The sequence below is a fragment of the Pseudophryne corroboree genome, chromosome 6, assembly GCF_028390025.1.
Source record: "Pseudophryne corroboree isolate aPseCor3 chromosome 6, aPseCor3.hap2, whole genome shotgun sequence".
Taxonomy (NCBI): domain Eukaryota; kingdom Metazoa; phylum Chordata; class Amphibia; order Anura; family Myobatrachidae; genus Pseudophryne; species Pseudophryne corroboree.
In genome coordinates, this window is record NC_086449.1 from 456,565,035 (window position 1) to 456,586,738 (window position 21,704).

A 21,704-nucleotide genomic window follows, 5' to 3' on the forward strand; every position below is an offset into this window, starting at 1 on the left:
CCTTGCAGTGAAGCAGCTGGACCAGTCTGGAGCAGGTATGTCTTCTACATGCTGGATGAAGTTCTCTGCTGCAGGTTCCGGTGACACAAGACTAATCCCACGCATCTTACGCTTGATTTGTGGGAACAAAAGAAAGTTGCAGGGGGCCAGGTCTGGACTGTACGGTAGATGACCAAGCTCCTGGATGCCTTCATATGCCAGAAAATCCACCACTTCCATGGACTTGTGGACAGGTGTATTTTCATGATGGAGAATGCCACCACAAGCGCAAGTTCTTGGACAGCGCCTGGAAATGGCTTCCAGCATTGTGGCAGACATTGGTTGGCATACCAGTCCCCATTGACACTGCGCTGCTGCATGAGTGGTTTGGTAGCTACATGACCAGTTTTGGCCACAAGAACAATCACCATCTGCGCTCACATCGGAACTTCTGTGGCAGTGCACCTCCAACTAGGGTCCACTGGACCGACAGTTTGGGCTCGGGGTCAAAACTGTAGATTCAAGATTCATCTCCCAGACAGAGTTTGAGCAGTCACCATCGAACCTGGCCAGCATGTTGCGGCACCAAGTCACCCAAGCCTCCTCCTACTCTTAAGTCAGCTGATGGGGCACTCAGTATGCAGAAACCTTGTACAGAACAAGCTTTTTGTGGCGTATCAAGTGGGTGGATCCCAATGAGATGCCTAACTGGGTCACGGCCACACTGACGTTCACCTCAGCTATGGCCTGCATGGCCGCAATGTTGTCCTTTGATGACAGCACTCCTCATCTTCCAGGGATAGTCTCCCGCGCAGAAATTCTCCAAAACATTCAAACACAGTGTGACGGGACTGTGCTGCTTCTTTAAAAGTGGCTCACAGCTGGTCAAAACTCTCGTGCTGTCGCAGACCACTCTTAGTTGTAGAAGATCATGGCTCTCCAGTGGCCTCTATTGAGCTCCATAACGAGTTTGTGAAAGAAGTGAATATACTCAATTCTTTAGTGTGCATTGCTGCTTCTATATACGGTTCAGTGCATTGGCATTTCACAAGAACTATAGTCAGAGATTACAGTTCACAACAAGACATTTAGATTGTCTACTCTACCTATACATTGCATATCCAGACACTTATTGCACATTCATCGCATGTTGTTAAAGTCCCATAGCTTGTGCAATATTCAAAGCAGTAGTTGCGTTACCAGTAAGTGAATGAGCAAATGTTGATGTTCTTGGGCTCATTGCAGGGGTCTTTTAAGTGAGGAGGGGGCCCGTGTACATGATTCATGCAGGCCCCCTCGTCTCTGGCAGCGAGTAGACTCTAGCTTTATGCAAAAGCCCACTGTGCATGCGCAAGTCTCCAGGAACATGGTGGCCCTGCCTTACTCCTGGGGACATCTCTAATGCGTATGTGCAAATCACCAGTAAAAACGGGACTCTGGAGTGGTAAGTACAATTACATGGGTGCAGGGTGTACACTCATTAAAGATTCGTCATTGTGGATATTGGACATTGGATATTTCTGCTTGGAAGAAAGAACATCCATTGATATTAAAGGTGCTACATAAACACTACTGGAAGTAAGCGTATCAAATCCCCACTTACGGGGTTCCGACCTATTCAATCCCCCCTCAGTTTTCCGACAAGTCGGCAAATTCGACTTGTCGGAAAGCACGTGGATCGGCGGCTATTCTGCGTGCTTCTGTCGGAAACTGGGCCAAATCCGACAGGTTTTGGTCCCGTTTCTGACAATGTCAATCCGACTTTTAAGATAGTCGGAATGACACTGTCGTGACCGGGCCAAACCTGTCTGGTTTGGCCCAGCAGCTATTGGCAACTGCGAGTAGGAGATGGGGAGAGCAGGAACCCAGCGGCTACAGCAGCGTAGTAGGAGCATGGGGCACTGCCACCGCTCACGGCAGCGTCCACACAGCTCCAGCAAGCGACGAGCTCTTTGCTGGAGCCAGGTGGACGCTGCTGTGAGCGGCGGCGGTGCCCCATCCTCCTGCTACCCTACTGCAGCCGCTGGGTTCCTGCTCTCAACGCTGCTCTCCTCCGTCTCCCCGCTGCTCTCTCCCGTCTCCTCTCAGCTCCCTCATCTCCACAATCCGACTTTTACTTTTTTTAAAGTCTGATTGAGATTGTCTGGAATGGCCAAATCCTGTTGTGTTTGGCCGTTCATTGAATAGATCCTGTCAGATCCATTCCGACAAATGCATGTCAGAATGAATCTGACTTTAATTGAATATACCCCTTAGTATGATATGGAGGAATATTGGGATTTTGTTGCTTGATTCTATTTAGTTTTTATCACAGTATATTTATCAGTGAGGTTAAACACTGTCTTGTGATTTGAATTTCTGCTGCGGGGTACACTGGGCTCCACAAGTCAGGACAATGGGGTCTAGAGTAGGATCTTGATCCGAGGCACCAACAGACTCAAAGCTTTGACTGTTCCCAGAATGCACAGCACCGCCTCCTATATCACCCCGCCTCCCAGCACAGGAGCTCAGTTTGTCAGTTGGTGCTGCAGTAAGCAGGCACTTAACAGAGGGGCTGCTCCAAGCAGCCCTGAGAAAAGCTTTTTATGAGGTAAAAAGTGAAGACTTCAAGAGCAGCAGCGGTGGTAAATGTTTTGTGACATTCACTGCTGCAGCTCCAGCTCTCCCCAGCGGCGCTGTACACTCCCGAGCCCTGGTTGCTGGGTACCTACAGCGGAGGCTCCGGTTTTCTTCACGTTAGACACACGCGGCTGGGGCTCTCCAGGATCGCGTGGCCGCGCTTCGGGAGGTGGTAAGTGGGTCCCGCTCGCGATCCGGCGCTGTCCAGTGGGAGGCGGGCCGCGCGCGATGGCGGTGAACACTGTGGCAGTACAGGCGATCCCACTAGATCACCAGGGCATGGGCGCAGGTCGGGTTTTCTCTCTAAACCACTTCTTATATCGCCCACAGTACCCGGTGGTTTTGCCAGCAAGGGGGATAAGGCTTAGACCTGAAGCTCCAGCCCCAGGGCGCCATTTCCCGCAAATGTTCCCGCCCTGGAGCTGCATATCTGTCTTTTCCTCACTCCCAGTCAGTGTCTGCGGCGCCATTATCCCTCAGCTCACTGTTCCTGGGACTGCTTGGGCAAATCCTCCTATGTAAAGCTGCCTGGTTGTCAGCGCTGTGCCTTTACATGACACTTAAGTATTCTACCTGCCTTTTTAGACAGTGATAGTTAAGAAAGAGTGCATTTAGTCAGGGTTTTATAGTACAATTACCCTGTGATATACATCCAGTTCTTACTGTGCACTGTTATATCTACTGTTATATAGCTGTGTAAGCTAGTCCAGTGCAGTATTATTGTCTGTAATAACCTCTGCATTGTACAAACTGTGACCTTCTGTGTGTGCATTTGATAGCTGAGTGTTGTCCATCTCGTGTCTTTCACTCAACTTGCTATCCCTATATTCTATAACCTGAGGGGGCTTGGTGCGTCAGGTGTTATCTAATATAGGATTTTCACAAAGATATACTGTATTACGTATTTTCTATGTGATTTGGTCACCATATCTCTCCTTTATCTCTGCTAGTGCTGACTACACTGCGCAGCGGTTTGGGTTTGAGATATTGTGCTGCTGATAATTGTACTGTTACCTCATACTGCAAGTTATATCATGTCTGCTTCTGAGGGTAACGGTTCTGGGGCGGAACACACTGCTGGTGTTGCTGAAGCCACAGGCACATATGAGGAGAATATAGCAGCTGTGGGCTCTGGTTCTGGGGGCTCCTTGCCCCCCAGTGGGACACTGGCAACGGAGGCACATACTGACCACCGTGGGCCGCTTTTTCCACGCTTCTGCATACGCTAGTTCATAAACTAACACCCCCTATGGGCCCCCCAATGCCGGTACAACCGTATGTGGGCCCTGCAGCTAACCCGCCGCGGGCGGACGATTTATCTGCTCAATTAAAGAAGTTGAACCAGTCCTTGACTACTAAAAAGTCTGACCAACGCTCGCCTAAGTCCAAGAGGTCCTCTAAGCGAGCGGTCGTCTCCTCACAATCCACTGCTTTCACTGACACCTCGTCTGATGAGGACGGCACTTACACTGACCCCGCAGGTCTCAGATACGGCTGATGGGGAGGGTAGTTCACATGTGGATGTTCCTGACCTTTTGGAGGCTATTAGGTTAATTCTGCAGATTACAGATGATCCCGAGCCATCCGTGCCTCCTAAGAAACCAGATAGGTTCAAGCGTCAGAAGGTGGTTAAACAGGTTTTACCTCACTCTGATCACCTAGTGGATATACGTCAGGAACCCTGGGAAAACCCGGGTACGAAGTTTGTGCCTCAAAAGAAGATGCTGGCTCGCTATCCCCTCGCGCCAGAGCTGTCTAAGAATTGGGAAACACCTCTTCCAGTGGACTCACATGTAGCTAGGATGGTGGTTTCCTCAGCTTTTACCGGTCACTACCGTCATGTCTCTGAAACAGCCTACGAATAAACGTGTGGAGGGTTGTCTAAAAGCGATTTACACCCTCACGGGTGCTGCACAAAGGCATACTATTGCAGCTTCATGGGCTGCTGAGGCTATTGAAGCATGGGCCTTGGAGTTAGAAGCTGAAATCTCCTCTGACCATGCTAGACAATGCTTGTCATATATTGTCACAGCTTCTCGATATGTTAAAGAGGCGGCTTCTGATGCCGGTATCCTGGCAGCCAAGGCCTCTACTACGTCAGTCCTGGCTCGCCGGATATTGTGGCTGAGATCCTGGTCTGTGGATCTGGACTCTAGAAAAACCCTGGAGGTACTCCCTTTCAAGGGAGATATTCTGTTTGGGGAGGACTTAAATAAGATAGTCGCTGACTTGGCTACTGCCAAAACTGCCTGTCTACCTGATACTGCTCCTTCTGTGTCGAAGGCTAAAGGTACGTCCTTTCGCCCCTTTCGTCCTTCAGGTAAAGCAAAAGGTCAGGCATACCATAAGCAGGCCCGCACTTTCAAACCTGTTAAGCCGAAGCCCAAAAGAGCCTGGGCTGCCCGTCAGCCAGCTGCCAAGACCGATAAGCCTGCCGCATGACGGGGCGGGCCTCCCTCTGGGGGATCCCAGGGTGGGGGGCCGGCTTCTAGGGTATATCCAGGAATGGTTGAAGACCACTTCAGATGCCTGGGTACGGGATGTCGTCACTCGAGGTTACGCCATTGCCTTCAAAAACCGACCCCCCCCCCCCCTCCTCATCGATTTTGCCAGACAGACGTCCCTCTGGACCGGACAAAGGAAAAAACTCTACACTCGGTGGTACAGACCCTCCTGGATACAGGAGTCGTAGTACAGGTGCTTCTTGCTCAGAGGGGCCGGGGGTACTATTCTCCGCTGTTTCTAGTCCCGAAACCGAATGGGTCCTCCCGGCCCATTCTCAACCTCAAGGCATTGAACAGGTTTGTGAAGATTTCCAAGTTCCGTATGGAAACCCTTCGCTCTATAGTTCTGGCCTTGGAACCTGGGGACTACATGGTCTCCCTGGACTTACAGGATGCTTACCTGCATATTCCTATAGCAGTGTCACATCAACAATACCTGAGGTTTGCTATTGGCAACATTACCAGTTTCGGGTGTTACTTTTTGGTTTAACAACGGCTCCGCGAGTCTTCACCAAAGTTATGACGGTGGTACTCCGCCGTCAATGGTCAGGATACTGCCGTATCTGGACGACCTGTTAATCCTGGCAAATTCCCCAGATCTTCTCCTGTGTCATCTGGATATGACGGTCCGGTTTCTACAAGCTCACGGGTGGCTAATCAACTGGAAGAAATCCTCCCTGGTCCCTGCTCAGAGCATGGTGCACCTGGGAGCCCTGTTGGACACTGTCAACCAGAGGTTGTTCTTGTCTCAGGAGAAAGTCCTGAAGCTTCAGGACAGGATTCGTTGCTTCCTTTCTCGTCCGCAAGTGTCGATACATTCGGCGATGCAGGTGCTACACCTCATGGTATCAGCATTCGACATGGTGAAGTATGCTCAATTCCATTCTCGCCCCCTCCAGAAGCTGATTCTAGCCAAGAGGGACGGCCTGCCTCACCGGATCAGTTCTCAAATGATCTCATTGACTCCGGAGGTCCGTCTGTCGCTGCTCTGGTGGCTCCAGGACCAACAATTGTGCAAGGGCCGTCCCTTCTGGATATCCAACTGGGTCCTGTTGACGACAGATGCCAGTCTAAGAGGTTGGGGCGCGGTGCTGGAGCAGCACTCCTTACAGGGTCGGTGGACCAAGGAGGAATCTCTCCTCTCGATCAACATTCTGGAGTTGCGTGCGGTCTTCAATGCGTTGAACCTGGCCCAGCATTTATTTCAGAACCGTCCTGTTCAAGTACAGTCGGACAACGCCACCACATTGGCTTACATAAATCATCAAGGCGGCACTCGAAGCCGTTTGGCAATGAAGGAAGCCTCACGGATTCTACTTTGGGCAGAACGCCATCTACCGGCAATATCGGCAATATTCATTCCGGGAGTCCTGAATTGGGAAGCGGACTTTCTCAGTCGTCAGGACGTGCATGCCGGCGAGTGGGGCCTCCATCCAGAAGTGTTTCAACTCCTCGTGGAAAAGTGGGGTCTTCCAGATGTGGATCTGATGGCATCTCGACACAATCACAAGGTTCCGGTCTTCGGAGCAAGGACAAGGGATCCTCAAGCAGCATTCGTGGATGCGCTGGCGGTGCCGTGGAGGTTTCGGCTGCCGTTCGTGTTCCCTCCGGTGTCACTCCTGCCCAGGGTAATTCGGAAGTTCAAGCAAGAAAAAGGAAATCTGCTTCTCATAGCTCCGGCATGGCCCAGACGGCACTGGTTCTCAGACCTGCAAGGCCTGTCGTCAGAGCGTCCACTTCTACTTCCACAACGCCCAGACCTCCTCGTTCAGTGCCCTTGTGTCTACCAGGACCTAGCCCGGCTATCTTTGACGGCGTGGCTCTTGAAGCTTCCGTCTTGAGGGCTAATGGTTTTTCTGAAGAGGTCATTAAAACTATGTTGCGGGCCCGGAAACCGGCTTCTGCTCGGATTTATCGTAGGGTCTGGCATTCATACTTTGTTTGGTGCGCATCTAACAATTATGACGCTTCCAAGTTTAGTATAGCCAAACTTTTGGCTTTTCTGCAGCAGGGCCTAGATTTAGGCCTGCGTCTGGCCTCCCTCAAGGTTCATATTTCTGCCTTGTCAGTGTGGTTTCAGAGAAAAATTGCGACCTTACCTGATGTTCATACTTTCACTCAGGGTGTGTTGCGTATCCAACCTCCCTATGTCCCGCCTGTGGCTCCTTGGGACTTGTCGGTGGTTTTGGAGGCGTTGCAGGAGCCTCCATTTGAACCTCTTGGTGCAGCTGACCTTAAGTGGCTTTCCCTTGAGGTGGTGTTCTTGCTGGCTATTGCCTCTGCTAGAAGAATGTCTGATCTGGGTGCCTTGTCTTGTAGTTCCCCATATCTGATTTTTCACCGTGACCGGGTGGTTCTTAGGACTCGTCCTGGATATTTACCGAAGGTGGTTTCTTTGTTCCACCTTAATCATGAGGTTGTGGTTCCAGCCTTTGTCTCTCCTGATTTGTCTCCCAAAGAGCGGTCTTTGTATGTGGTACGGGCTCTCCGTATCTATGTGAAGAGAATTGCTTATTTTCGAAAATCTGATTCCCTCTTTGTTTTGTTTGGATTTCACAAACGTGGCTGGCCTGCTCACAAGCTGACCCTGGCCAAATGTATTAGAATGGTGATTGCACATGCTTATGTGAAGGCTGGTCTGTCAGCTCCTGCTCGCATTACGGCCCATTCTACTCGGTCTGTTGGACCTTCTTGGGCGGCCCACCGTGGTGCGACCCTTGATCAATTGTGCAAGGCGGCTACGTGGTCCTCCGGGAACACGTTCATAAGGTTCTATGCCTTCGATACTGCCGCTTCCCAGGATGCTTCCTTTGGACGCCGGGTTCTCGTGCCCGCTACAGTGCATCCCCTCCCATAAGGGACTGCTTTAGGACATCCCCATTGTCCAGACTTGTAGAGCCCAGTGTGCCCCGCAGCAGAAAACGAGTTTTATGGTAAGAACTTACCTTTGTTAAAACTCTTTCTGTGAGGTACACTGGGCTCCACAAGGCGCCCACCCTGACGCACTTAGCTTCTTTGGGTTGATATGGCATTAGCCGCTGACACTTCTCTTGTCGTGAGAGTGTGGTGTATGTGGCTACTAACCGTTGTCGTCTCTTTTCCTGCTACTGCATTGGGCTGGTTAACTATAACTGAGCTCCTGTGCTGGGAGGCGGGGTGATATAGGAGGCGGTGCTGTGCATTCTGGGAACAGTCAAAGCTTTGAGTCTGTTGGTGCCTCGGATCAAGATCCTACTCTACACCCCATTGTCCAGACTTGTGGAGCCCAGTATACCTCGCAGAAAGCGTTTTATCAAAGGTAAGTTCTTACCATAAAACTCGTTTTTGTAGTTCAAATAAAGTTACGTAAGAATATAATAACAGTGCTTAACGTTTTTAGTGGAGTTGGGTTTTTTGGGGGCAGAGTAGGGGGTGCATTGAGACTATATCACAAAAGTCCCCACAACTCGGCCGGGACAGCAGGCACAATAAGTGTGTGACGCTTTTTTGAAACTTGAATAAATCTAATCAAATCTGGGATTTCAGTTGTTGGAGTGATTGATCCAGGGAATTCCCCGGTTTTCTGCTCGATGGGCAGCTATCTCTCTGTGTTTCTTGCTTTACTCTGGATTAAACGTTAGGAAAAGGGTGGCCTTCATGAACTTCAATCCTGTGGACCAGAGATTTTCAACCTTTTACAACTCGCTGCACACTGAACAAGATTTAAATATTGCCAAGGCACATTTCAATATAATGGTGATGCATGGTGCAGTTGCGTGTCTTAAGATGTCATGTGTCAGCTTCTCCATAGGTAACGCCTGAGCTACATCTGAGAAAGCCAGAAGAGCCCAACACGAACTGGCTCTGCAACCACTAAACCCACCAGTATTGATCGTTCCAGGCAGTGGCATAAGTTTGCCCCAGTCGGCCGGAGGCATGATAAAATGTTGGTGCCCCCCCGGCCCTATACATATTATGGGCATAGATATCTATAGATATATAGATATGTATGTATGTATGTATGTATGTATGTATGTATGTATGCCATATGTAGATATCTGGTACTCGGGGTGAACAGTAGCAGCATACTCGGGTTCCTTTCACAATAGTATAGACACACACACACACACACACACACGCCTCTTTCACTTACACACACGCCTCTTTCACTTACACACACGCCTCTTTCACTTACACACACGCCTCTTTCACTTACACACACGCCTCTTTCACTTACACACACGCCTCTTTCATTTACACACGCCTTTCATTTACACACACGCCTCTTTCATTTACACACACGCCTCTTTCACTTACACACACGCCTCTTTCACTTACACACACGCCTCTTTTTCTTGCGCACACACATGCCTTTTTCAATTAAAACACACCTCTTTTACTAACTCACACGCCTCTTTCACTAACTCACACACACACTCACGCCTCTTTCACTTACACACACGCGCCTTTTTCACTTACACACACGCGCCTTTTCCACTTTCACTCACACACACACACACGCCTTTTTCACTTACACACAATTACACACACACACACACACACAATTACACACACGCCACTTTCACTTACACACACACACGTCACTTACACACACATAATTACACACACATGCCTTTCACTTACACACACACACACACACACACACACACACACTTACATACACATGCCACTTTTACTTACACACACAAACACACACACACGCCTCTTTCACTTAAACACACAACTTTCCTTTAAAAAACAGACCTACACAACTCACTTAAAAACATTCACACACATAAACACAATGCTGCCAACATTTATTAAAGATACCCCCAGTAATCACCCCCCCACCCCCAAACACACACACATACTGTACACCACACACACACAATGCAGCAGCTTGAGGCAGGTAGTTCCAGTGCCTACCTGTTGCTATCTCCAGGACGGAGGAAGAGAGCTTCAGCCGGCCAGCTCTATTGGAGGTCCCTGTGAGCAACTGTGCGCTGGAGCTCCCCCTAGCTGCAGCCAGCTGTCAGCTGAGCTCTCTCTGTGGATACGAGAAGAGAGCTGCTGCTGCAGTGTTACGACACTGGCACAGCTTCTCCGTCCAGTCAGATATGGCGATGGATTGTCGGGCAGTGGGAGGCAATGGAGATGTGCCCCCTGCAGGTCAGGAGCCCGGCGGCAGCCGACTCCATTGCCTCCCACAGTTCTGCCACTGGTTCCAGGGCCTCAATAGCGGCAAAACACTGACGGGCCTGGCTGTGCTTCTATGGTGGCACACCTGGAGACTGCTCAGGGCACACTAGTGTGCCACGGCACAGTGGTTGAAAAACACTGCTGTGGACGATAGGCATTGGAATATCAGTGTGTCTTCATTTTGTACCACTGTAACATTAACAAAAAACAAAAAAATTGGAAACAAAAAATATTAATTCCGTACTCTCATGGATCTGCCATTAGTAAATGGACAACAAAGTATGATTTATCTATAGCATGTCCAATTGCCAGGCTAACTGACAGTATTGGACCACAGCAACGCCTTACACAGTACTTGGTGCTATATTCTTTTGTATAGGAAGGAATATACTGTAGTGCATTACATTTCTGTTGGAATGATTTTTTTTGGTCTGATTTTTTTTTTTAACTTTATTAAAAATTGAGGGTAAAATGGGTTTCTGTTAATATCTAAATTTTGTTTTAGATACATTGGGTGGAATTCAATTGTTTGAAAAGTCAGTTGGGTGTAGGTTTTTTTTTTTTTTTTTTCCTTGTCTATTACATAGGAAAAAACAGACACCCAACTGACTTTTCAAACAATTGAATTCCCCAGTATGTCTAAAGGGGGGTACACACGGAGCGATAATCTAAGCAATCTGACTAGATTGCTTAGATTTTCAGCCAGAGCGCTCCGTGTGTAGCCCTAACAGCGATAGCGATGTGCAGCGCATCGCTGGTGCTAGATTGGCCTGATCTAGCGGGTCGCTCACTTCACCTGCTGGGTGAAATGAGCGCCCCCCCTGCGCGCTCAGCACAGATCGCGCTGTGCTGAGCGGCAGGAGAGATGTGTGCTGAGCGGTTCGCTCAGCACACATCTCTCCCGCATCGGCCCGTCTATATGGGCCTTTAGATTAGGTGTCTGATCCTGTGTGTTATTGTAAGTTATACTGAACAAGACTGTTTAGTTCGTAGCTTCCTTTATTTATCTATTTTTATTTATTTTTTGCTGCCAGGAAATATTAGGGTCACCTTAGTCGAGCAACATTCTTTAAAAGCCGTGTTCTCAGGGCACCAGGGGTATGTGCGAGAGACTATTGTACCATCCAGACTGTTACTTGGAAGTTTGTTGTGTGCCCTGGGCAAATGCCCTTTGCCCATGTTGTTGAAGCTATCTATGTCTTCTGTAGGCCATAAGTTGTGCAATCCACCCCTCATTTTACCACTGCACTAGAGCTTAATAGGAGTGGGAGTGAGTAGTTTGTGTAACAAGTGGTGAGGTATAAACTCAGGAAATGAAGGATGGCAATGACTAATGTGTGTGTTGCAAACAAACACTTTATAGTCCGGTGTGTTAAAGAGACATATAGATTTGTAATGAAAAACAATGCATAATTACAATGTAGGGGGGGGGGAAATTATGTCCCACCTAATGGTGGCAGGGTGTGACTGGAGAAATGCTTTGTATGTTTGTTTTACACAGTGTCACTTATACAAATATGCCTTCTCATTTGAACAACATGTGTCTAGGTGCTTTTCATTATCCTTCTCCCTATTCCTTCTCAAACTTATTTATTCTTCCCATCTAGTGTAATTAAGAGTCAGGCCACATTTCTTTATGCACACTCTGCTGCTGAATGGTTCCCCGATTTAAAGTATTTGTGAAGATTGCAAACTAGTAAGAGGTTGGTTCTGTCTTCTGTAGGTTCTCTGGTGAACAGAAATCTGTTTAGTAATGCAGGAGGAGGACCAACCGCAAGAGGTAAGCTGGATTTCTAGTTCCCTCCTAAATTTGTGGTATTGCTTATGGGATGGCCCTAGTACTCCTAGGTCAAAGACCTACCATGTGATGTTTTATGTTGCTGATAATTATAAATTTGATGTATTTTATGAACAGTAGAATCTATAATATTGAGAAGACTAGACTTAATTTTAATATGATTATGGTTCCAGTGAATTCTTAGGGGTATATTTACTAAAGATCAATATTCATCATCCTTTTTATTTTTTTTATTTAAAGCTGAAATCTATGAAAATTGATCTGAATTTATGGTGTTTCTGGGTATAAAACACACATGCACGAACATTTAAAAATTAATATAAAAAAATCACCTGCTAGTACATGTGTGACAGTCCCAGAAACCAGTGACTTGCGGTGAGGGCAGTGACTGGTGAGGCACTGGCGCCACCTCTCTCTCCTCCGACACCCCCCCCCCAAGAAAAAAGGTTATAAAGACCAGCACTAGGCTGAACCAGCCATGGGGAGTAATGCCATAGCAGGGGAGACACTCAGTGTGGGGTCCCCTTGCCATAGCATTAAACACCCCCCCCCCCTCCCCCCAAACCAGTCAGCCAAGGGTTGGAATTCCTCAGGAAGTGGGGATCCGAAAAATTTAAATGGGGTCCCCCCATCCTGAGCAACAACCAGCACTGGGCCATTTTTTAAATTGGAAGCCGCTCTCCACTGCCGAACTCTGCAGAGTGGCTGGCAGGGGCTGGATCGTGTCGGATCCAGGTCTGTCGCCAGCCACCCTTTCCCTGCCGGGTCCCGCCGCCACAATGCCCGCAGCGTCGTGCTGCCGATTGGGCCCGCTGGATCCGCTGGCCCAATCACATCAGGGGGGGACTGACAGGGGCGTGCATTCATGTGGGCTGAATGCACGCCCCTGTCATTGAGGCACTTTTAGTGGTGCCGCTTCCCCATACATTTTCAATGGGCTTTTACAGCCTATTGCTTCGCCCTGCCCCCCGCTGCCCGGACTTTAATGTTAGCAGCGGGAGGCATCTCTCCCGCTGCCTACAACCCTGCGATGAAGGGATTTTCTATTTCTGGGGGGGAGGGGCGGAGGAATGGTTAAAATAATAAAAGCAGATATTTATAACAGACTCTGTTATAAATATCTTTTTTATTATTTTAATCATTATGATAGGGGAGGCACTGCCCCCCCTGACTGCACGTCCCTGCCATAAACTCCAGTATTGGTTTAGATTGATTTTCATTGATTTAAAAATTGATGAAAATTGACCTTTATATTAAATATTACCCCTTAGACTGCATTCTCATGCATATTACTTCAGCTCACAAATGTACTTTACTGTGTGTATATGACACATCCACCTTAACTGGTTCCTGTCTGGTAAGAGTAGTGTAGGACTGTGTTATTACAAAAGTTTTCACTCCCACTAGAGAATACTGAGAGAGTGATATTTACAGACAGGATTCCTAAATAGGGTTTGTCCAGGTTTCTAACTGTTAAATCTAAAATGTTGTTTTTGCCAGGTTGGTACGCCGCCAATGGCGACATCAGATGCGACAGAAGATGGGCCAACTGATCCTTCTAATTTACCACACAACATCTGTGAGTATAGGGAAAACCTACTATTGTTATGATGCCAGTGGTTTGTGCTGCCAAGGAATTCTGCTCCTGTTTACAGTGGGCACAGATGTTTCCATGGTTGGTTGTAGGTCATAGTTGGTGTGAAGAAGGTGTAAGCATGCTTCAGCTGGTTCTCATGGTAATGGGTTTTGCAGAGCAGTGATGTTCTATTAATATAAGCTGGATAAAAGTGTACCAGTTCTTCTTGTTGGACATTCCTTTGTGCTTATTGGCCAGGCGGTTCTCAAAATCTTATTGCAGTATACCCTTTTGCATTGTGATTATAGCCGTCTGTGTGTTCTGTAGTCTTTGGTTTAGTAATTACTGAGACTGTCTGATATTAAGCGCTAATCCAAAACTGCTTTAGTAGCATTTGTAGAATTCACTTAACAAATCCTACACTGCATACAGAGCTGTAGAGCTGTACAGTAGGTGGGTTAGGCTAGTGCCACACACAGTGGCCAAGCGGGTCCCGTTGGCCGGGAGGGGGGGGGGAGGTGGTTGTGTACACACGGATCCTATCCTGTGGGATGCAGCTGAACAGGATCCGCCCATGGACACACGTGATTTCAATAGAGCACAGCCGTACTGTGTTAACACATACATTGAAATGTATGTGTTCACATTGAAATCCCGCCATCCTGTCATCCAGCCTGCTGCGGTTGGATTCGGCGATGGCAGGACAGCCGCATATGTGTGGGCGCCGTTATAGCCCACTTGGCTGCTATGTGTGGCCCTACCCTTAGTCTGTGGAACTCTTGATTTACATGGTTCCTTAATTTCTACGTAAACGTATAGTGATGTGCTCTACTCCTACAGAGAATTGTGTGTGTCATTATTAAAAAAAATTTTTGTAATGTCTCTAAAAAAATGTTTTCAATAGAGGGAAACAATCACTGGAGTATCACAAAGCCATACTTGCTCACTATTACCAGGCATAGCAAAGTCATTGTGAGTGCTTTCCCCCGTCTACATGGTGAAGACAGGGCCTTAAGGAATGAATTGCTCATTAATGGTCTCTTCCTGCTAAATGTAACAAAGCTGTTGCAGACTACCATTATACATGTAGAATGCTGGGTGTTGACAAAGGGCTTACCGCATAAATCCTTTTAATGTTCCAAGATGTGCGAAGTGGCAGATTTTACCTATGGGCTGCAGGACTGTAGTCCCACCCCCCAGTAAAATCTTCCACTTCAGTGAGCTTAGCTGAGCCAGTTGCAGTGTGTGTGACTACAGTGGCTTCACTGTGGCTGGCAGTGACTTCCTGCCTGCCAGTCACCCGCAGGACAGACAGTCCCATTGAGAGGTGTTTCCTCCCTCTGTCTGGGACTGCCAGACCGTTTTGTGATTAGCCTGTTCATCAGCCCAATCTGGCTTCTAAGGGCTGCAGCCGCTTGTGTGCATGCGCCGGTCCCTGCGCTTGTCCGCTCCATTTTGCAGGCGCTGGGACCCGGCTGGTCGTGCCAGCTCTCTCCTCTCAGTCATGGGTAGCAGCAGCCCCCCTACCCAAAAAAGGTAAGAGCCGCCGCTGGATATCACCCTTCCGTACCTGACAGAAATATATTCTACATTAGCCTACTAATGTTTTATTATTTTCATTGTCTTATTTAGCAGATGCTGATGCGTTTCGCATTCTGTGGGAGATGAAAATGAAGAAGAGACAGAAGTGCCCATCGCTTCCGAGCACTGTGACAGAGCTTAGCACGGAGGAGGGCAGTAAAGTGTACATTGTAGGCACTGCCCATTTCAGTGACAGCAGCAAACAAGATGTGGTGAAGGTAGGGGCCACAGCAGCTTTCAAAGCAAGCTCAACCTCCTTTTTTTTTTTTTATTTTATTTTTTTTTTCTTCAATCTGCTTTTTATTTTGATATCCGTCCTCACATAACTCCCTAGTATCAGTTACACATTGATCACTTTCTTTACAGAGACTTTAAGCAGCCTATTGGTAGAGGTTTTTTGCACTCCTAGTGTATAATTAAAATAATGATGAAATATTACTGAACAGATCTATGAGGTAGTTGGTAATGTATCATTAGTTAGTTTTTTTTGTTCCTTTGTGTATGTTTTAGACCTATAATATGAAAACTGTTCTCCCCAGACCATACAGGAGGTGCAGCCGGATGTGGTCGTGGTGGAGCTGTGTCAGTACAGAGTATCAATGTTAAAAATGGATGAAGAAACTTTACTCAAGGAAGCCAAAGAAATAAATCTGGAAAAACTTCATCAAGCAATTAAACAGGTATTGTTTTTTCTAAAACCAACCTACATTCTCAGTGTCTTGTTTCTTTGCTCGCCTTAATATAGCGCTGTCATTGCAAAGGTCCAAACATGTAACCACACCAAATCTGCATTTTTAACCAGATTTCTAAAAAGCAATAATATTACTGCCGAAACATTGTTCAGCAGTAATAATACTGCTTTTAACAAAGAGAAGAGAAGGCTGTAATTAATGCATTGGGGATCCTATTGTTTGGAATTCCGACAAGGGTATTCTTATCTTTTTTCCCCAATGCCTTCCTACCCGCAGCTTAAACCCAAACCCCCCTCCCCGGTGGCGCCTATACCGAACCCCCCACCCCACACCATTACCACAGCCTAGCCCTAACCCTCCCCCTACTTTTAAATGTATACGTTCTTATTTCAGCTTTATTCCTTTTATATGTGTATAGTAATTTGCCCATCTCAGAAGAACAGATTATTTCTCTAACGTCCTAGTGGATGCTGGGGACTCCGTAAGGACCATGGGGATAGACGGTCTCCGCAGGAGACATGGGCACTTTAAGAAAGAATTTAGGTTCTGGTGTGCACTGGCTCCTCCCTCTATGCCCCTCCTCCAGACCTCAGTTTGATACTGTGCCCAGACGAGCTGGGTGCTTTTCAGTGAGCTCTCCTGAGTTTGCTGAGAGAAAGTATTTTGTTAGGTTTTTTATTTTCAGGGAGCTCTGCTGGCAACAGACTCCCTGCATCGTGGGACTGAGGGGAGAGAAGCAGCCCTACTCTCTGAAGCTAGGTCCTGCTTCTTAGGCTACTGGACACCATTAGCTCCAGAGGGATCGTACGCAGGATCTCACCCTCGCCGTCCGATCCCAGAGCCGCGCCGCCGTCCCCCTCGCAGAGCCGGAAGACAGAAGCTGGGTGAGTATGAGAAGCAAAGAAGACTTCACAGGCGTCAGAAGACTCCGTTCTTCACTGAGGTAACGCACAGCACTGCAGCTGTGCGCCATTGCTCCCACACACCTCACATACTCCGGTCACTGTAAGGGTGCAGGGGGGGGGGGGGCGCCCTGGGCAGCATTTGGGACCTCTTTTGGCAAAAGTTAAACATATATACAGCTGGGCACTGTATATATGTATGAGCCCCCGCCAAAAAATTGCATATTTAAGCGGGACAGAAGCCCGCCGCCGAGGGGGCGGAGCTTCTTCCTCAGCACTCACCAGCTCCATTTTTTCTCCACAGCTCCGCTGAGAGGAAGCTCCCCAGGCTCTCCCCTGCAGATACACGGTAGAAGAGGGTGTAAAGAGAGGGGAGGCACATAATTAGGCGCAAAAAACAATATATAAACAGCAGCTACTGGGTTAACATTAAGTTACTGTGTTATTCCTGGGTTTATAGCGCTGGGGTGTGTGCTGGCATACTCTCACTCTGTCTCTCCTAAGGGCCTTGTGGGGGAACTGTCTTCAAAAAGGGCATTCCCAGTGTGTGTGGTGTGTCGGTACGCTTGTGTCGACATGTCTGATGAGGAAGGCTATGTGGAAGCAGAGCGGGAGCAAGTGAATGTGGTGTGTCCGCCGACGGCGCCGACACCTGATTGGATGGATATGTGGAAGGTTTTAAATGATGATGTTAATTCCTTGCATAAAAGGTTAGAAAAAGCTGAAGCCTCAGGACAGTCAGGGTCCCAACCCGTGCCTGATCCTATGTCGCAGAGGCCGTCAGGGTCTCAGAAGCGCCCACTATCCCAAATTGTTGACACAGATACCGACATGGATTCTGACTCCAGTGTCGATTACGATGATGCAAAGTTGCAGCCAAAATTGGCTAAATCCATCCGTTATATGATTATAGCAATTAAGGATGTGTTGCACATCACAGAGGAAATCAAGTCCCTGACAAGAGGGTACATATGTATGGGGAAAAGAAGCCAGAGGTAACCTTTCCCTCCTCACACGAGCTAAATGAGTTGTGTGAAAAGGCTTGGGAATCTCCAGATAAAAAACTGCAGATTTCCAAAAGGATTCTTATGGCGTATCCTTTCCCGCCAACGGACAGGTTACGCTGGGAATCCTCCCCTAAGGTGGACAAAGCTTTAACACGCTTATCCAAGAAGGTAGCCCTGCCGTCACAGGATACGGCTACCCTCAAAGATGCTGCGGATCGCAAACAGGAGGTTACCTTGAAGTCCATTTGTACACGTTCAGGTACCTTACTGAGGCCGGCGATCGCGTCGGCCTGGGTGTGTAGTGCTGTAGCAGCATGGACGGATACCGTGTCTGAGGAAATTGATACCTTAGACAAGGATACTATATTGTTGACCTTGGGGCATATTAAAGACTCTGTCCTATATATGAGAGATGCTCAAAGAGACATTAGTCTACTGGGTTCTAGAATAAATGCTATGTCAATTTCTGCCAGAAGGGTCCTGTGGACTCGGCAATGGACAGGTGATGCCGACTCAAAAAGGCATATGGAGGTTTTACCTTACAAGGGTGAGGAATTGTTTGGGGAGGGTCTCTTGGACCTGGTCTCCACAGCTACTGCTGGAAAGTCATATTTTTTGCCGTATATGTTTCCTCACAACCTAAGAGAGCACCGTATTATCAAATGCAGTCCTTTCGATCACAGAAAAACAAGAAAGTCCGAGTTGCGTCCTTTCTTGCCAGGGGCAGGGGCAGAGGAAAGAAGCTGCACAACACAGCTAGTTCCCAGGAACAGAAGTCCTCCCCGGCCTCTACAAAATCCACCGCATGACGCTGGGGCTCCACAAGCGGAGCTAGGCCCGGTGGGGGCACGTCTTCGAAATTTCAGCCACAAGTGGGTTCACTCCCAGTTAGATCCCTGGGCAATAGATATTGTGTCTCGGGGATACAAGCTGGAATTCGAGGAGATGCCCCCTCACGATACCTCAAATCGGCCCTGCCAGCTTCCCCCCACGAGAGGGAAATAGTGTTAACTGCAATTCACAAATTGTATCTTCAACAGGTGGTGGTCAAGGTTCCCCTCCTTCAACAAGGAAGGGGTTATTATTCGACCATGTTTGTAGTCCTGAAACCGGACGGTTCGGTCAGACCCATATTGAATTTAAAATCCCTGAACATATACCTGAAAAGGTTCAAGATGGAATCGCTGAGAGCGGTCATCGCAAGCCTGGAAGGGGGGGATTTTATGGTGTCTCTGGACATAAAGGATGCATACCTTCATGTCCCCATTTATCCACCTCATCAGGCATACCTCAGATTTGTGGTACAGGATTGTCATTAACAATTTCAGACGTTGCCGTTTGGTCTCTCCACGGCACCGAGAATATTTACCAAGGTAATGGCTGAAATGAGAATACTCCTGCGGAAGCAAGGAGTCACAATTATCCCATACTTGGACGATCTCCTCATAAAAGCGAGATCAAGAGAGCAGTTGCTGATCAGCGTAGCACTTTCTCTGGAAGTGTTACGGCAACACGGCTGGATTCTAAATATTCCAAAGTCGCAGTTGGTTCCTACGACTCGTCTGCCTTTCCTGGGCATGATTCTAGACACAGACCAGAAAAGGGTTTATCTCCCGATGGAGAAAGCTCAGGAACTCATGACACTGGTCAGGAACCTATTAAAACCACAACAGGTGTCAGTGCATCACTGCACTCGTGTCCTGGGAAAGATGGTGGCATCATACGAGGCCATTCCCTTCGGCAGGTTCCATGCGAGGACTTTTCAATGGGACTTACTGGACAAGTGGTCCGGATCACATCTTCAGATGCATCGGTTAATCACCCTATCCCCCAGGGCCAGGGTGTCCCTCCTGTGGTGGCTACAGAGCGCTCACCTTCTCGAGGGCCGCAGATTCGGCATTCAGGACTGGGTCCTGGTGACCACGTACGCAAGCCTCCGAGGTTGGGGTGCAGTCACACAGGGAAGAAATTTCCAAGGTCTGTGGTCAAGTCAAGAGACTTGCCTTCACATCAACATCCTGGAACTAAGGGCCATATACAACGCCCTACGTCAAGCGGAGACCCTGCTTCGCGACCAACCGGTTCTGATTCAGTCACAACATCACCGTGGGTGTTCCAGTCGGTCTATGTATTTCCTCCTCCTTCCTCTCATACCCAAGGTGCTGAGGATAATAAGAAAAAGAGGAGTGAGAACAATACTCATTGTTCCAGATTGGCCACGAAGGACTTGGTATCCAGATCTGCAAGAAATGCTCACAGAGGACCCGTGACCTCTTCCTCTAAGACAGGACTTGTTGCAACAGGGGCCCTGTCTGTTCCAAGACTTACCGCGGCTGCGTTTGACGGCATGGCGGTTGAACGCCGGATTCTAGCAGAGAAAGGCATTCCGGATGAGGTCATTCCTACGCTGATAACGGCTAGGAAGGACGTGACAGCTCAACATTATCACCGTATATGGCGAAAATATGTTGCTTGGTGTGAGGCCAGGAATGCTCCTATGGAGGAATTCCAGCTGGGCCGTTTCCTTCACTTCCTACAGTCCGGAGTGAATTTGAGCCTAAAATTGGGTTCCATTAAGGTCCAGATTTCGGCCCTATCCATTTTCTTTCAAAAGGAGTTGGCTTCTCTACCTGAAGTTCAGACATTTGTAAAGGGAGTGCTGCATATTCAGCCCCCTTTTGTGCCTCCAGTGGCACCTTGGAATCTTAACGTGGTGTTGAGTTTCCTGAAATCTCACTGGTTTGAACCACTCAAAACGGTGGAGTTGAAATACCTCACGTGGAAGGTGGTCATGCTATTAGCCTTGGCTTCGGCTAGGCGTGTGTCAGAGTTGGCGGCTTTGTCACATACAAGCCCCTATCTGGTTTTCCATGCGGATAGAGCAGAATTGCGGACCCGTCCACAATTTCTACCGAAAGTGGTTTCATCCTTTCATATAAACCAACCTATTGTGGTGCCTGTGGCTACTACTGACTTGGAGGATTCCGAGTTACTTGATGTGGTCAGGGCTTTGAAGGTTTATGTAGCCAGAACGGCTAGGGTCAGGAAAACAGAGTCTTTGTTTATCCTGTATGCTTCCAACAAGCTTGGTGCTCCTGCTTCAAAGCAAACTATTGCTCGCTGGATCTGTAACACGATTCAGCAGGCTCATTCTGCGGCTGGATTGCCGCTGCCAAAATCAGTTAAGGCTCATTCCACTAGGAAGGTGGGCTCTTCTTGGGCGGCTGCCCGAGGGGTCTCTGCATTACAGCTTTGCCGAGCGGCTACTTGGTCAGGTTCAAACACTTTTGCAAAGTTCTACAAGTTTGATACCCTGGCTGTGGAGGACCTTGTGTTTGCTCAATCGGTGCTGCAGAGTCATCCGCACTCTCCCGCCCGTTTGGGAGCTTTGGTATAATCCCCATGGTCCTTACGGAGTCCCCAGCATCCACTAGGATGTTAGAGAAAATAAGATTTTACTTACCGGTAAATCTATTTCTCGTAGTCCGTAGTGGATGCTGGGCGCCCGTCCCAAGTGCGGACTTCTTCTGCAATACTTGTATAATAGTTATTGCTTCAATAAGGGTTAAGTTATGGTTGCATCAGGGTTTGACCTGATGCTCTGTTATTTGTCATACTGTTAACTGGTTGTTATCACATGTTATACAGTGTGATTGGTGTGGCTGGTATGAATCTTGCCCTGGATTACCAAAATCCTTTCCTTGTACTGTCAGCTCTTCTGGGCACAGTTTCTCTAACTGAGGTCTGGAGGAGGGGCATAGAGGGAGGAGCCAGTGCACACCAGAACCTAAATTCTTTCTTAAAGTGCCCATGTCTCCTGCGGAGCCCGTCTATCCCCATGGTCCTTACGGAGTCCCCAGCATCCACT

At 48.2% G+C, this 21,704-nt stretch overlaps 1 protein-coding gene across 4 annotated transcripts in view; it reads left to right on the forward strand.

Annotated features, from left to right (window-relative positions):
• Positions 1-21,704, forward strand: part of TRABD (TraB domain containing) — a 97,707-nt gene that overhangs the window by 35,682 nt on the left and 40,321 nt on the right. For 2 of the 4 annotated variants that reach the window (XM_063927147.1, XM_063927146.1), the window contains exons 2-5: positions 12,004-12,060; positions 13,579-13,657; positions 15,287-15,453; positions 15,775-15,915. In XM_063927147.1, the coding sequence (XP_063783217.1) occupies positions 12,034-12,060; positions 13,579-13,657; positions 15,287-15,453; positions 15,775-15,915 (414 nt within the window). In that variant the 5' untranslated portion in view covers positions 12,004-12,033. Of the gene's footprint in view, positions 1-2,539; positions 2,771-12,003; positions 12,061-13,578; positions 13,658-15,286; positions 15,454-15,774; positions 15,916-21,704 lie in introns of those variants that run through there. The other 2 variants (XM_063927148.1, XM_063927149.1) reach the window with 2 other exon arrangements.